Raw genomic sequence first — 16,774 nt, forward strand, 5'->3', positions numbered from 1 at the left:
TTCGGATATATACTTTTAAATAGATAGAATTCAAAGTTTGACTGTCCTTTTACATCCCTATGGGGGAAGAAGTGGGTGGAGTATGAGGCACTTAATCCACATTAAATGCAAAGTTTTTTTTTTTAATAGATAATGCAAAACTTCTTTAATTGGTCAGATGGTAAGTTTGCAAATATGTCATAATTCTATATTTTAAGCGTATGCTGCCTTTCTTTAAATTTATATATATTATTTAAAGTGAATATTCTATTCCTTCGTTCATTATATTATAGTTGTTAGATCCGTGAACAAAATGGTTGTCTACAAGCTCATCCAAGCCATGCTCGTCTTATATTGTGCACCAACTATATGTCTAAGATTCTATTAATCAAGTCTCCCATTCAACTCTATCATAGTTTTTAAAATATAATTTAAGATAGGATAATTGTTCAGTTCTCAGTTATGATTTGACTAAGAGTTTAATTCAATTCTACTTAATTATAATTATTTAAAATAATATATATTAAAAAAATCCATAGGCATCTAAATTTTGTGAATATATCATCCAAATAAAAATATTTGTAATAGTTTAGTAATTTCTCTCCAAAATACAAAGTTTCGTAATTGTTTGAATACACTAATTTGATAAAGCATTTTTCTTAAATGGGTAATTACCCTTTCATTAAATTGTAACACTATTAAACCTATCACGAGGTATTATGATATGGTCGTTGACTTCATTAGTTTATTAGGTCAAAATATAGAAGGATATAATTTGTCTCTTATTTTTTAAGCAAATATATTTGGTTGGCATGGGGTTGCCATGGAAGAGGGAGTATAAGCTTCTTGCTGCTATATTAATGCAATGATTTCTTTAATTTGTAGGATGTTAAGCACATTACATATGTCATAAGTTATTATTTTAAGTGTATGCGACATTTTTAAATTTATATATATTTTTTAAAAATAGATGAGTCGTTCCTTCAATAAATTAGGGAGAGGAGGGTTCTTTGAGCAAGCCCCGATAAGGAACAAAAAAAATATATATCATATATTGAACGGCAACAATGTCATTTCATGTTAGGAAAAGAGAGATGGATAGAGAGATGATTGCGAACATGTCATGGCAGCTCAAGGAACCTTTTCCATATTATTATTATTGTTAATTATTGACATAATGGTTGTCATTGATTGATTGAAAAAAAAAAGAAGTAAAATGGTTGGCTACTGTTTATCTAATATTATGCACTAGCCATATATCTAAGACTCCCTTAATCAACTCTCCTAGTCTATTTGAATTACGTACCTTACTGTCATTGCCTTTCATTTACATTTCCCTTTTTAAATAGTTTATACAGTCCGGGATAGAATTGTTCATTGTGAATTCAGATTTGACAATAATTTAATTAAGTTCTTCTTAATTATAATTGATTTGAGCAAAAAAAGGAAAAAAAATAAAAGATTTCAACAATATCCAAAATTTTACAAATATGCTATTCATCTTTGCATCTTTTTATAAGTTCATTTTTAGCTCAATTGTATGTCAAAACAACATTTTTTTGAAATTGCTTCCTATACTTGTGGCTTAACTATTGTTTCTTCATAAAGGAAAAACCTATTTAGAGACCTGTCAAAAAATTTGACTTTCAACAAAGGATGGGGAGGGGGAGGCATATCAAAAGAGCCAATGTTTAATATGTGTAACAAGAAAATAGACCAACTGATAGACAAAAGTAATGGATGACAATATTGGTCTAATGAATGGATATAAATATGAGAGTAAAAGATTGAATTTGACTTTGAAATTTGACGCTTGGTTAATTAACCATAAGTTTATTAGATATCAAATAACCACATCATTCTTCTTGAGGTAGAACTAAGACTTTAGATTATGAATTCTCTTATTTGATTTGTTGGTTAGGGAAAAAAGCAAGCCTTGACGCAAAGGTAAAGTTGTTCTATTGCAACCTGTGATCATGGGTTCATATCAAAGGAACTACCTCTCCGCAAAAGAAGAGGATAAGACTGCATACATTTACTCCTCCGCAAAACTTGTAGTAGTGAACCTTTGTGCACTAGGATGTCTTTTGGTTCATGGGCTAGGCAAACTCCCCTTCCCCCACCCACCCCCCTCCAACAAAAAAATAAAATAAAATAAAATTACAGAAAATTCATTAGATAAGATGGTTTGACAGCAAAATTATGGAAATTAGCTAATTAGATATAGAATAAGTTGATCATATTTTAGAGATTTTAAACCATGAGGGTGATTGTTTTTGGTCAGCTCAGTTTGATTATTTTGGTCTGCTCTTGGAAAGCTATGCAAATCTTATAAATTAAGATAGCTTTTTTTTGTTGCCACATGGAGTTTGGTGCAACTTACATTAATCTTGGTGTAAAAATATTTTAACCTAAATTTATTTGAATGCAAACTTAATCTTGATTGGATATAGTTAGGGTTGAGGGAATAGTGCCGTTTCTTTGTTTGGATCAGGTTAAGATTGAGATCTCATGGTTGACTTGACCCAACCAGGACATCTACGTAGCACAATTGGTAATTGATTGGAGTAAAGTATAGTTGAGCACTTGCACTTGGGAGGTTTAGGTTATGAGATTTCTGTTCCACTTAAATTCTTGGAGGTGTATAATCATAATTTGTTGTAATTGGTTTATGTGAATTTTAAGTATTAAAAAAAAAAAAAAGTCAAATCAAATATCTTATAGAGTTTTAATAAAATAAAAAAAAAGAAGAAAAATTTACAGAGTTCATTTTTTTTTCACTACTATTTAAGAAGGGTGTGGCTCTTATTTTATTTTTTTTGCCACCCCGGAGGGAGGGGAGGGGGGAGGGGAGGGGAGAGGTGGTGGATGGGAGGGTCATATTAGGCACCTTCAAATTGTCTAACCATTTGCCACCGAGCTCATCCCATCCTCAGGTAATTTTAGACGGTTCAATCTACCTATCTATTTTGAAAAAGCAAGTCCAAATCATTATACTAAATTGATGGTTCAATTAGTTCAAAACTTCAAATCCTTCCGTCCAGTTTGAAATGAGATTGTGCAAACTTAGTTTTAAATAAAGACAAATATCTTATCTCGTAGATCTATGCAATTTCCTTTTAAATTTCCTTTTAAATTTCCTTTTTTATTGATATATCGGCTGTACCTAACACCCGATAGAGTTGATCCATATCAATATCAACAATGACCGATATGATACCTGACATCAATGGTTGCAAACCCTACGGCTATGTTTGGTAGCCAAGAGAAGAAAAGAAAAGAAAAAAAAATCTAGAAAAGAAAAGAAAAGAAAAGAGAATACAAGAGAAGAAATTGTGAGAAAATAAAAAGAGTATGTATGTTTGATTAGCAAGAGAAGAAAAAAATTCAAAAAATTTTGAATTTTAAGAGAGAAATAGACACATAAGAAATCATTGTATTATCATTCATTTTTTATCTTATTATGTTTTTATATTTTCTCATGTTTTCTTGTGTTTTGATAAGAAAATTTTTGAAGAAACAAAAAAAAATTTCACAACTCCCAAGAAGAATTTTGAATTTAAAAAAGAGAATATTTTCTTGGATGAAGACATATCAAGTGTAAAGAAAAATTCTTAACCCAAAGAAAAAAAATTAAAAAAATGCATTTTTTTCTTTTCTCCACTTTGGCTATCAAACACAGCCTACAGCAACCTTTGTCAGGTTCAATGTAAAAGGGTCAATAGATTAGGGTTACCATTGCGAATTCAAGTAACACAGAAGGTATTTATTTAGCCTCTTGCTTTAATTACAATTTGGCAGGAAAATCACGTGTAGGATTTTAGATCGGATCAACTGAACCAACCGGTCTAAGCAAACCCGTTCCTGTAACCACCTGTCCAGAAATTAAAATAACAAGTCACTTTTAGTCTTTTATAGTATATCATTCCAAAACGGAATTTCCAGAAAAATCAAGGGCTTCTTTGCAATTAAGAAATTTTTAGATAAAGGATTAGATAGATGTTCGCTGCTTAACTCCACCCGGCAATTCATCGCCGATCACACAGTCACTTAAACAGCTTGCAAAGCCTCAGCTTTTTCAGTTTCTTCCTCTCATCTCTACTCTCCTTAATCTCTGTCTCATACGAAGCAAAGAATCTGATCTGATCTTCTTCAATGGCGAAGGAAAAGCCCTGGAAATCTGTTACCAAAGAGAGTTTTAATAGAGACTAGAATGTTAGGAAATCTTGAAAACTAGTAACGAAACGGTTGAATCGAAGTTTCTGATTTGTTAGAACAATGTTGGAATGGCTCAGTATAGGCAAGCAGGTACGGAGAGATTCGGAGTGCGAAGCCATGATTTTCATCACGGAAATGGAAGTGCAGGTTCCGATCAGTTCGCTATTGGCATTCGTGGAACGCATAAGCAGGGACGAGCGAGGAGATCTGGTCGGTCCGATAAGGGGCGAAGGTTCTCTGTTGGTGCTTTAGTTGTGATTCTCTGTCTCGTTCTCGTCGTCACTGGTCTCGCTTACTTTTACCTGTCTAGAGATAAAGGTCGATCTTTCCCTCTCATTTTTTTTTTCTTTTGTTGTTTCGTTGATTTGAGAAACACAGAATGACTTAGTGGTTTGTTCATAAATCTTAAAGTTCTTGTGGAATGTTAGAGAGGTTCAACTGTTGTATGGAGTTTTTTCTTTTAGATCCGATGTTGAACATGAACGAATGAAATTAATTTATTTGGTTTTCTCAATAACTAGAGAAAAATAATCAAAAAGCAAAGAATTCGGCGTGGTAAGAGTCGATGTGTCTGTGTATTCATATATTTTTTATCTAAGCGATTGGCTTTAGTTTTTATTTATTTTTGCTTCTTGTTAATTCGTTTCATTCAATGTGTATTTTGAGTGGTTTGCAGCCTTTTAACTATACTCACTGATTTTAAGCTTTTAATGATTAGAGTAAAATATGGGGTGTGCAGAATTAAACAGGTTTCATGGTCAGGAGGATGATAAGAATGACTTGGATTTTCTTGCGAATGTATCTAGTACAAGGAGTTCGAAAGTGCTCGATTTTGGTCAGGGCTCTGTGTCACTTGGTGGGGACTCCCGGTACTGGGAGCGGGATGACCGGAGAAGGGATGATGAATACAATGAAGATGATTTAGAGATTAATAATGGTGGTCTTAGTGATAACAATGGGTCCATGAAAAAGGATCGTGTTGGAGTGAAAGAGAGGATTGGTGAGAAACAATCTTCTCGCGATGCTAGGAAGAAGTTGAATGAAAAGCAAAAACCGGATCATGGAAATAGTGGGTTGTATAATGAAGCCGGGCGTGATGAGCTGAAACAATATGAAGCAGAGTTTGAGGCATCTTTGAAGAATATTGGGCAAACAGGGCAGGAGAATAGCAAGAAACATGAGCTATCTGATGTTGTAGATTCAGGGCTACAGGATGAGGATGTTGACCCTGATGATGAGTATGATGATGGCATTGACTCTCATGATGCTCGTATGGAAGAATATAATGATGCAAGACATGATGGCGAAGGTCAATCTGATATTGTGAGAGACCAGTATGATGATACCAAAGATACACTTGATGCTGGAATCGAGCACCGGCTTTTTTCCTGGCAGGCTGATGTTTCTGAAGAATCTTTTACTAATTCATCTAAGGAAGACTCTCCCTTGATTTCTCAAATTTCTAATAATGGTAAAATAAATTCCAGGCCTAGTAGGTCACGTTCTGGGAAAAAATCAGATTCAAAGAGAAAACCAAAGCACCGCAAAATTTCTGGTAATATTCATCATCTTTCAAGAAATGGTAGGTTTGTACTTGCTCTTCAATATATATGATAATCTGATTTTATATTTCTGCTGATTTCTCATACCGCCTTTAAATTTATACGATATGCATTGGTAAATGAGATGTAAGGTGATCTCCATTTATGATGAACTTACTTGGAGAACTAATAATGTACCAATGGTTGACTATCACTTTCTTAGTGACATTTTTCTTGTTCGCATTTTCTTATTTTCCTGTGGCAGTGGTTTGGAGGGACATCTGGGATGTTCAAGATTCCTGATTGTTGCCCCTTTTTTGGCTGTTGGGACTCTGTTCGGTGTTTAGGATGCCATATGGCACAGAAAAACAGCTGGTGGTTTCCCACACCCTTCTGAATTATAAAAGAGTTTTGATACCCACTGGCTGTATGCATCCAAGCATCAAACAAAAATCATATAACCTAATTAACCCAGTGAGGTGAAGATAGTGAACTTTCATGTTTGTTTTATGTAAATTTTTTTTTGTTCATTTGAATAATACATTTTTTTTTTTCTTTTGAATAAGCAAATGATAGCCCCTTATTTGAGAAATTCAGAAATTTAAAACTCTTGTTATAAAGTATGAACCTTCCAGGGATCGGTTAAATCTTTTCACCTTCATAGTGTACCTAAATTGTCAAGCTTCAGATATGTACAGTTTGAAAGGCTCTTATTTAAAATACAAAACGATGCTATAACTTTATCCATGCAGTTTCTTTATTGTGGATGGTCTGGCATAACCCGATCTAGAAGGTATATGAAACTGCTTAAAAAACATTATGGACTACTTAAATAACACATGAGACTGCTTAAAAAACATTATGGACTGACTGACTACCTTTGAGCGGTGATCTCCTGAAGGAGTGATGTTTCACATATACTATTAGTATGATGCTAATTGACTGTGTTCAGTAAGATTATTTTGCATTTTACTTTACTATTTTGGTAGGTAATCTTGTTTAGATAGTCTGGCCACTCTACTAACTTACTCACTTCCTTTGCGTTATATGAATCTTTGTTCTTAGGTACAATTTGCTTACATTTTTGTACAAGTAATACTTTTGAATTTAAAGTTTCGGACATTGGCACTCTTAGGTCTTTTGTTTTGTCATCATGCTTTTGTTTTGTTTTGAATAAGTAAAGCTTCTTCCAATGCTATTGTCATTAATTTTCCTGAGCTTTGCCATTTCTATATTTCTGCAGGTTCTTCTTGTGAGATGAAGTTCTTGAACTCTACTGCAAAGCTAGTAGAGCCTTTAGAAAGTCGCAAATTTTCAAGATTTTCCTTACAATATACAGAAGTAGAAGAGAGGCCGAGTGGACTAGAGCAATGGGAGCCCAGATTTGCTGGGTATCAGAGTCTCCAAGAAAGGGAAAAATCATTTATTGCACGTGATCAAAAAATAAATTGTGGATTTATTAAAGGTCCTAAAGGATATCCAAGTACAGGATTTGATTTGGCTGAAGATGATGCAAGATTTATGAGTAGTTGCCACATTGCTGTATCCTCTTGCATCTTTGGGAACTCAGATAACTTGAGAACACCTACTGGTAAAACGGTATGGCTATAAGAACTACTTTCTCTTGTCTTGGATATACATACTATATAGAGAAATCAAAGTTAATTAGCAGACTTGCAATGGAAACCCTGCATATTGTTTATTTTTTCTGCAACCATTGGCTGATATGATGATATGATGCAGTAGGAATATCATTGTTAGACCGGAATGGCCCAATTTGGAAACCAAGACAGAGACAAACCAGTCACAAAATTTTCTTTTGGTCCAAAGGGGTTGTGGTAGGAGATAATATTGTACTCTTTTACTTTATCATGTTTTATTTTGGGATTAGCTACATAGGAGATTAGATTTAAGTTTTTTAGTTTTCTTGCTTCATGTAGTTTCATAGTTATGTAGGTAATGAGATCCTGGTCTGGTCCCGTCGACAGAATCAGAATCCTTATTAGATAGAATCGTAGGGAAGTGAGAATAGTAAAACTGACTCCAATTTATGCGTTGTTTGTTCCTTATGTACTTGGTTGTCAAAATATGGACTCTAGTTGATGGATAGATCTTCAGTTTGGAGGTCTTGAAGGTTTCAGCAAGAAACACCAGGGATGTTGAACCGCAGAAAATTTACTTATCTTCTCCTGCTAGCATCTGATGAGGCAGCAACAGGTACTCTCCTAAAAGCCAACAATAATTCCATAAGCAACAAGGAGCCTTTGATTGGGTCTCAGATGTGAAGAAAAATCTCGGAATAGTAAATAAAAACAGGGGTATTGATTGGGAGAATAGGGAAAGAAGATGGATTAAATGGTAGAGTCTCTCATTCACACCTAGACCTCTCATCTCAAGGTTTCTCTCCTCACATAGGGCTCTTTTAAACTGTTTCTCACAGCCACTGGCAAAAACCAGAACCAAGATTTCATTCAAATTCTGTTGTTCCATTCATCGTACAGACAGCTACTTATATAGATTGACTATGAGGGTTCTAAACGCTTATTGGGATTTCCTCCTAGACTTTTTGACCAATTAATGAACTTTACATTTTCAGGGTCTTTCACAATTGAAAAGTGAACTGTCCTATTGACTAAAATAAGACTTCACTACTTTAGATACTAGTTACAACTAACTAGTTAATGCTTTTCTTTTTCAGTACATATGCATTAATTACTCTTAACCCATCTTGCCTGGAGTTAACTGAAACTTGGGTTAGAATATTTAGGACTATAGGGTCGGGTCCTTTGTTAGTTAATTCACATTTTAAACGTGTATAAAATGGTGTACTGTATTTTTGCCATATAATATGCATACTACCGAACTGTAGCTTACTATGCGGCAAAAAAGTGAACAGCTATAAGATCCTTTTACAACACGGATCTGTTTTTTATAAATGAAGAAGAAGAAAAAAAAAATAATATAAATTTTTCTCTCAAGTCTTAATATGCCTTTTTTTTTTTTTTTTTTTTTGGTATTGTTAATATGCCTTTATTACTTTAGACAGTAAAGCCAGCTACTTGTCAGTCAACTTTGGAAGCCAACTTTTGCTCAAACTCAAAAAGCCAGTTATTTTATTACTTTAAACCCCAAAAGTGAACTACTTGTCTGCTTTTAAAGCTAACTTTCACTCTGCCCCTTTTCAGTTAGGACTTGTGCTTGGGATTGGATACAAGTTTTCGTTTTATAATGATAGTTCTCATGCTCTCTAAGGCAATAGTTGATGTGGGATCAAAGAACCACTGGATTAGGTATGGGATATGGCTTGACATGCAAAGCCCCAGACGACGATATCATTGTAGTGCAATTTCACGTGCAGAATCCCATAATACTAGTCGGTCTAAGCTTTTAGCATAAGTCATTTCTCACAACCATTGGATAAGAATTGCGAATTTGGATGGGTGCAATCATCTATTTCATTATATGTATATTGCCGTTTTTTGTCCCGTATTTTCCAAATCAAAACTTTTAAAACCCATATTGACCATTTTTCATTATTTTACCGTTTTCGAAATATTTGACCACCTGTTCAAGTTCTGAGACGTTTAAAACAACCCCCCCCCCCGCGCGCGCGCGCACGTACTGAACACCTTTTTTTGCTGTTCCCGTTTTAATTAACTGTTGTTTGGCCTGAACCAACTGAACTTAGTTTAGGCCCGGTTCCTCCCTTGTTGCAATGGTACTATTTGCAGTCGAATTTATCTGCGTCAATAGGTTTCTAATGTGAGTTGGATTTCTTCTTGTATATATGCATATAACCCTACAAGGAGTTAGAGATTGAATTTGAATAAATTTTAGTTGAGCTACAGTACTGTGACTGGTTGGAGACAAAGTCGGCTGTGCATTTTTCTTTCCTCTTCCCCATCGTTCGAACCCTTCCTTCTTATCAGGTGATTCCCTCTTAGTTCTTCTCTGTTCCTTTCCTTTTATTCTTTCCTGTTGCTTCCTTCCTACTTCTTTCCTACTGGTGCTACTCTGTTCAAAGTCATCTTTGTTAAACCAAGGAAGAGAGTTGGTACGGTTCTCCTTGCACTGCTGGACCTGAGTTGCAGAGACTACCTTTGACTTTCTGATCTTTGTTTGGAGTGTTTCTTAGTTGGAATCAAGACGCCATTAAGGTTTTAATCTCCACCGAAAATTTCAGTTTAACTGAAGTCTCACAAGTAAGATCTCTCACTTTGAATCAAACCAGCTCACCGCTGGTTCTGTTCGATGCAATGAAGAAGAAGGTCGATGCAATGAAGAAGAAGATAAGTTTGGTTATTTATGATTAAGGGGCTTCTTTCCCTTGGTTTTTCCAAACAGCCCTTGCCATTTTAAAACTCTCTCTATTGTATCCCCGGGCTACAGTTAAATACCAGATTAATCCTTTCCTTTCTAGGTTAATTACTAATTAGTCCCAGCTCCTATTTGCCTTGCCAAATACGGTCCTAATTGTGCTGTGAAATTACGAAAATTTAATTATCATTGATTAATTGAGTTTTTTCATTCGGGGTGAGCCTATAGCTACCTAGCAGTATGTTTTTGGAAACTGAGGTCGTATTAGTTAATCTGATTCTCAACAGGCCATGTACATCTCTTATAAGTGGTGAATGGGACATTTCACCCATGTTTTCCATAAAATCCCTAAAATTGTGGTTTTTTGGATGCCTTTCCCTTAGAAACTAGTAGACATCATTTTTGGTAATTAATGCTCCTGTTTGCTGACGTGGCAGATAAATTCTCTCATCCCACCCCTCCACAAATCCTACCATTTTTGGCAGGACTTTGTGGAAAAGGGAGGGGAAAGTGGAACAAATGGTGCAAACACTGAGACAGCTTGAAGCCTTCGTTCCCCGGAGATATCTTTGGGATCAGATGTTTCCATAGACAGCGTTGCAATTGCCTGGAGATTCGAGGGAGGTGTACTCTGAGAAGGGTTTTTGGGATCGTCCTACGTGATATCTTTGATACTCTTCATGATGCTCTCAAGCAGAACGGTGCCGAGGTTAATCTCTGCTGAATTGCTGATGGATGGGGCGGAGGGGAGTTGCAGCTGTGATGGATTGGGCGGAGGTGTTGCAGCCCTGTTGAAAGGAAAAAAAATTGTTATCCAAAAAAGAAATAGAAAATTTATTTTATTAAAGTGGGGCCCACAAAAATTGTGTTTCCTTTTTTTCCTTCTTTTTCTATTCCCTGACCCCACTTATAGTGGGCCCCACCCCTTTTTCTCCTGCAAACAAATAGGGCCTAATTATCCTTGAACGGAGTTTTCTTCTTAATAATTGGTATACTTTTGTCTGTTTGTTTGAAACAGAGGGATTGGGCAGGAGAGAGGAAACTAGGATACACAGAGAAGCCATGTACCGAAATAGTCTCTTTGAAGGCATTATACCTATGATTCTGACAAGATAGGCTGAAGTGAAGCAAAATGCAAAAATATTACTGTGGTTGTTTAGGTGGATTCATTGCTGGACTATGTTCCCCCTTCTTTGTCGTTGCTCTTTCTTGTTTCATTCTTTTGTGTGTTTAACTGTATGTCTCTAGAAATGGTGGCCGGGAGGGGGCAGTCCAGACTGTAGAGAGGAAATCCAGTATGGATGGGGTTGGGTGGAAATTGAAGGGCTCAAATTGAAATAATTACAATATAAATTGAAATTCCCATAATGCATTTTTTTTTTTTTTATCAATGTAGTATGTATGTATACAATATTGAAATATGACTTCTTTTTTGGTTATTATTTAATGACTTTGGATTAACAATAAATATGACTTCAAATAATGTTGATTGGAAAACAGAATTGTGTTGCTGTGCCCATTTAGCTGGGATGAGGCTTGGTTGAGTTGAGTATGCATATGTAACTGGTTCATGACACCAACCAAATAATTTTATTTTTAATTTAATATTATTCATGTTTTTATATGTAGTTTCTAAATTTGAATTTTTTTTTTTTTTTGAAATGATTGTTTATTAAGTTTTAGAGGCTTAGATGATCGAACTCCATGTGCCTTGAGAGTATGCCTTATCTCATTGGATAATTGCCTCAGCATGTTTTTACCATTTAAAGTTAAGTAACGTCTTCTATTCAAGGTTATTATTTTAAATTTTAACCATTTTTCTTTTCTTTACAGGTCACACGCTTATCAAGGAAAAATGTCTGCTTTGTTATATTTATGGATGAAAGTACTTTGGAAACACTTTCCTCAGAGGGTCAAAAGCCAGACAGAATGGGTTTTATTGGTTTATGGAAGGTTGTGGTGATTAAGAATTTACCTTATATGGATATGCGGAGAGTGGGAAAAATACCAAAGTTCTTAACACACAGACTTTTCCCTTCTGCAAGGTATGAAAAATATAGGATGATGTTGGATGTGTTGGTGCCTACTTTTGTAACAGAAAACAGATCATCTGTATGTCAACTTACAATCAAAGCTCTTTTTGTCTCTGCTCTTGTTTCTTGAGTTTCCATCATTCTTTTCAATTCCTGTATTATTGTGTATACTGCTATTTCCCTACAATTTCATTAGGCATACTTCTGGTAAATGATCATTTCCAATCTTTTGGAACTTATTTTTATAATTGTAGTGTGCCAAAACATTTTTCAAATAAGAAACTACTTCCTTAACAAAAACCGAAATTAGTATTCAACATGAGATTGCTTCGTAGGTACATGGTTCTTCGGGTCAGAATTGCATGGTTGTTATGGTTCAATCACAAAATCCCCTTAAAACCTCTGTTTAAATGGAGCACTTATTTTTATGAATTTAGTGGGCAAAAACATCTTTCAAATAAGAAACTACTTCCTTAACAAAAACCGAAGTTTGTATTTAACATGAGATTGCTTCTTAGCTACATGGTTCTTAAACCCCCTGTTTAAATGTAACACTGTACTTAACGAGGCACCTGGCCATCACCATGTGTTGCTTGCTGCCATGAAAACTATGTCTAGGGTTGGTAAATTTGATCTCGTTTCACTGCTTCAGTCCATGTAAGGCAGATCTTCTGTTACATTCACTTAATGTTACCAACATTTTAGCATGTGTCTTCGAAGGAGAGGAAATGATTAAGTTTTTGCAATATGAGTGTTGCTTAGTTGTAATTACTTGTTTTTGTCATTGGGACATTTCTATAAAGTAGTGACAATGATACAGCTCAACTCATTTTACTTAATTTTGATGCCTTAAATTTGTTATTCTACTTGATTTCAGGTTATGGATGGTATTATGATTGATATTGACAAGACTTGATCTCTTTAAGGGTTTTTGCTGAATAGGGGCTTTCTTGTTGGTGGGGATTGCACTGTGAAGACTTGAATGAGTTTGAAAATATTTAAACTGGGGCAAGTGTTAGTAGGTCGTGATTCATTCTTGAGTGTTTTGTATGTGTTCCACATTTTTCTGCCCCTTTCTCTGAGTAAAAGAGTTGATTGTAGAGTGGCAAGGGGCAGTGGAACATAATCTTCTCATTTTTGTTTTTGGGAGAAGGGGGGGGGGGGTGTCAGGGGCGGTGAGGTGGTGGAGTTAGAGTTGGGAATATACTGTCCGGTGGTTTTAGAAGTTCAAGGTGCTGTCTGGTAGGTGGTAGTGGTTCTGGTGCCTTGTTCTGTTCAAGGATTAGTTGGCCTTAGGGTATTGATGCATTGTTTTGTTAGCTTGTGTTTTAGAATCATGACCCTTGATTTGTTAAAATCAGTTTGTGGTGTTGAAGAAGTAATCCATAAAAACTTGGGATCTGTATGTGTTTCCCATGCAATATGGTGATATTATTGTTTTCAGCTTTTCATCCAGTAGGTCTCGTAGGCTGATATTATTGTTTTAATCCAATAGGGTGATAAGGTTTTTCAATGAATTTTATCATATTCATGTTGATACATACAAAGGTAAAATGCTTATTTATGTAATAGTCATCGTTTTTTCTCTGTAGAACTTTCATAGGAAGAGTAATGCGGGGCAGGAGTACATTACTTACTCCCGCAAGAAGAAGGGCCAAAAACAGGCCCAGCTGAAGGTCTAGCTTGAGCTAGGTGATTACAGCCCATTCATGGGGTTAGTCCAGCCCACCTGTGGGCTTAGTAATTGGCTATTTAGATTTAGTCCAAGTTGTTTAATTTTCCCAGCTGAACTATGTTTCCTTTTCCGGTTATGATTTGTAATTATTATTAGGGTTGCTTTTATGGTGAGACCAGGATCTGATTTCATAGTCAGATTAGAAATATATTTAATTTTTGTCTTTATAAGCTTTTGTAGAGCCAAGAGCTCCATACGATTGAGGAATAATTCTAGTTTGTTTCTGCAACTTAGCTGTGCAATTCTGTAATGGTGTGAAGCCCTTTTGGACAGTGGGATTCTGGTCCAGTTGGTGGGAAGCCTTGGTTATCTTCTTAGTTTTCTCTATACTCTGTTTTATTGCAATCAAGGTACTGGTTTCATTTTCTATTGATTGGCACTACTGTTCTTGGGTTTTCTTCTCTGAGTTTGAGTTAAATACGTCCTTTAATCTGTTGATAGACCTGGTAATCTGTTCTTGATGATTCAATATCATTAGCGCGTGATTAACACTACTTGCGGTATCCCTGTTTTGGTTTGTCTTCTATCAGATTTTTTTTTTTTAACCTGAGATCAATTTAGTCATCAGATTAAGCTAAGACTTGGGGGCATTCAAGGCCACCCTATTAGTGACCTTTGACCAGGGTTTCTCCCTGGTCTGGTCTTTGGTTCTGCCGCTACTTAATTTCTCCTGCTTTCAGCCTGTATTCAGTTGCAGACCTGAAGTTCTTCAAATTATTTTAAATTTGACTAATAGATTGGGATCAGATTTTGGGATTTGCATTGGCTAACCTAGAGGGAGATTCGACCTGAATTTTATGTTGTTCTGAGCTGTTGATTTTGAGTAATTAGAAACCTCGTTTGCCGAGATTCCATTTCAGATTGATTCTCCTCTAATTACTTTCAATCTGACCATTGGATCATTCGTATCTTCTGAAAGACATCGATAATTGTTTATTGATTGTTAAAGTTTAACCTTCATCTGAGAATTTTGACTTTTTGGGTTTGCTTGGTATCTTGTCCGGTAGCCTGAATGTAAGGTTCATACTACCTACCCCAACCACAAAGTTACACTCAATGTTTGGAATATGCTAATTTTATGTAGTTTTAGTGAAAAAACAAAAGTGCCCTCGTGTGAGAATTTGACATTTTTCTGCTGTCATGATTTCATCTAATTCGAAGAATCCATGTGGTTTGAATTGCTCAATGATGGTTGAAAAATTAAAGGTGTAGGAGTCATTGTATGAAATCATCCTTGTGTAAATGATTCAAGTAGAAACCAGCTTCTTACATTGAAAATTTTAAACAAAAGAAAGGGTGATAACTAAATAGGCAAAACAATGTGCTAAAAAACCTGTAGCTTAGCTGTCTATATGTGGACCCGCTAACATGAGGTCAAATTTATGCAATTCAAGTGATAATGGAAACAACAAAATAAATAGGGGAAAAAGGAAGATGAAGAATGAACACTTTTTTAAATATGGAATTTTATAACTATGATGTAGTTTCTAAGAATCCCTATTTTTCTAGCACTTATCTTCCCCATTTACCTGTATTCTGTTTCTTAAATTTTCTTAGATGCTCCAAATAGATTTTAATTTCTATGTTCGGCCAAAAAATTTCACTAGAACCTCATCTGGTGCCTGATAATGTCTTCTTAGGTATTCAATCTGGCTGGATAGCAAATTACGCCTCCAAAATGATCCTCTCCTTATTTTGGAGTACTTCCTATGGCGGAAAGGTTATGAGTATGCAATTTCTAATCATTATGATCGGCATTGCGTGTGGGAAGAGGTGGCACAAAATAAGAAGCTGAACAAATATAACCATACCATCATTGATCAACAATTTGCATTCTACCAGGCTGATGGGTTGAGAAGATTCAATGCCTCGGATCCCAACAGACTTTTACCAAGCTGTATGAAATTGATAAAGAAATTACATAGAGATTTTCTTACTGTGTAACTTGTTTGGAGTTACCTATTTGCCCCTCCTTACATGATTTGGTCTTTGCTTTATCCAGATGTCCCTGAAGGGTCCTTTATCGTGAGAGCACACACACCAATGTCAAATTTGTTCTCTTGTCTTTGGTTCAATGAGGTTGATCGGTTTACTCCTCGTGATCAGCTGAGTTTTGCTTATACATACCTGAAGCTGAGAGCAACAAATCCTGGAAAACCTTTCCATCTAAATATGTTCAAGGTGCAGTGCCATTTCATTCTGACTGCTTACTGTAAATGAACAAAATGGTCGAAGAAACCTAATTATACAACCACTCTTTCCATTTTTCTTGTTTTGGTTTCTTGTATTGTAGGATTGTGAGAGACGAGCTATAGCAAAGCTGTACCATCACAGATCAGAGGAGAAGCGGAACATATCTTTGCAAGCGAGTGGGTGAAATATGGGTTTTGTGGAGCTTCTACACCACGAAATTGATTCTCTTTTGTATGTATTTTTATGCTTGGTGACACTTGCATGCTGTGATACAAATTAAGCCCGAGCATGGGGAACGGACAGCTTTTACAGGTCTGCTTCCTGTCATCATGGTCAGTGTTTTGCAGCTTGAGGAAAATTGAATGCAAATATGCAGATTCAACGGTTCCAAGTCAGGCTCAAAAAATGCTGCAGTCTCATTTGGTCTCTAATATCATGATATAAAAGGAAATCTACAATTACCTCTGATTCTCAAGTGCATCTTTTACTCTCCATTTATTGCTTCTTTGGAGGCACCGAAACATTAGATTAGCCTTGTACTTGTATTTCTACAGCTTCCAGTCTGCTATGTTCTTCGTTAGCACATTATTTTTCTCTTCGGGTTCTGCCCGCGATCCTAATTGCTGTTATCCGTGAAATTTTGCTGGGACATTTAATTTTGTATCATATTTTCGTAAATTGATCCTTCAAGCCACTGATGTGTTCTTGTATGGGCAAATATGAAGTTATCCAAGTGAATTCGTTTCTGCTGGAGCAAA

General features: G+C 35.6%; 1 protein-coding gene across 2 annotated transcripts; it reads left to right on the forward strand.

Annotated features, from left to right (window-relative positions):
• The first annotated feature begins 3,990 nt into the window (after nt 1-3,990).
• Nucleotides 3,991-16,774, forward strand: LOC122089071. 2 transcript variants are annotated; one of them, XM_042658503.1, is made up of 7 exons: nt 3,991-4,515; nt 4,937-5,779; nt 6,982-7,337; nt 11,889-12,100; nt 15,464-15,720; nt 15,826-16,004; nt 16,117-16,774. In XM_042658503.1, the coding sequence occupies exons 1-7, from the start codon at nt 4,266-4,268 to the stop codon at nt 16,198-16,200; spliced, it is 2,181 nt and encodes a 726-aa protein (XP_042514437.1). In that variant the 5' UTR covers nt 3,991-4,265; the 3' UTR covers nt 16,201-16,774. The 2 variants fall into 2 exon arrangements, with proteins under 2 accessions (XP_042514437.1, XP_042514438.1); XM_042658504.1 differs by having other exon boundaries at nt 4,937-5,752.

This window comes from Macadamia integrifolia, chromosome 9 (assembly GCF_013358625.1).
Source record: "Macadamia integrifolia cultivar HAES 741 chromosome 9, SCU_Mint_v3, whole genome shotgun sequence".
Lineage (NCBI taxonomy): Eukaryota > Viridiplantae > Streptophyta > Magnoliopsida > Proteales > Proteaceae > Macadamia > Macadamia integrifolia.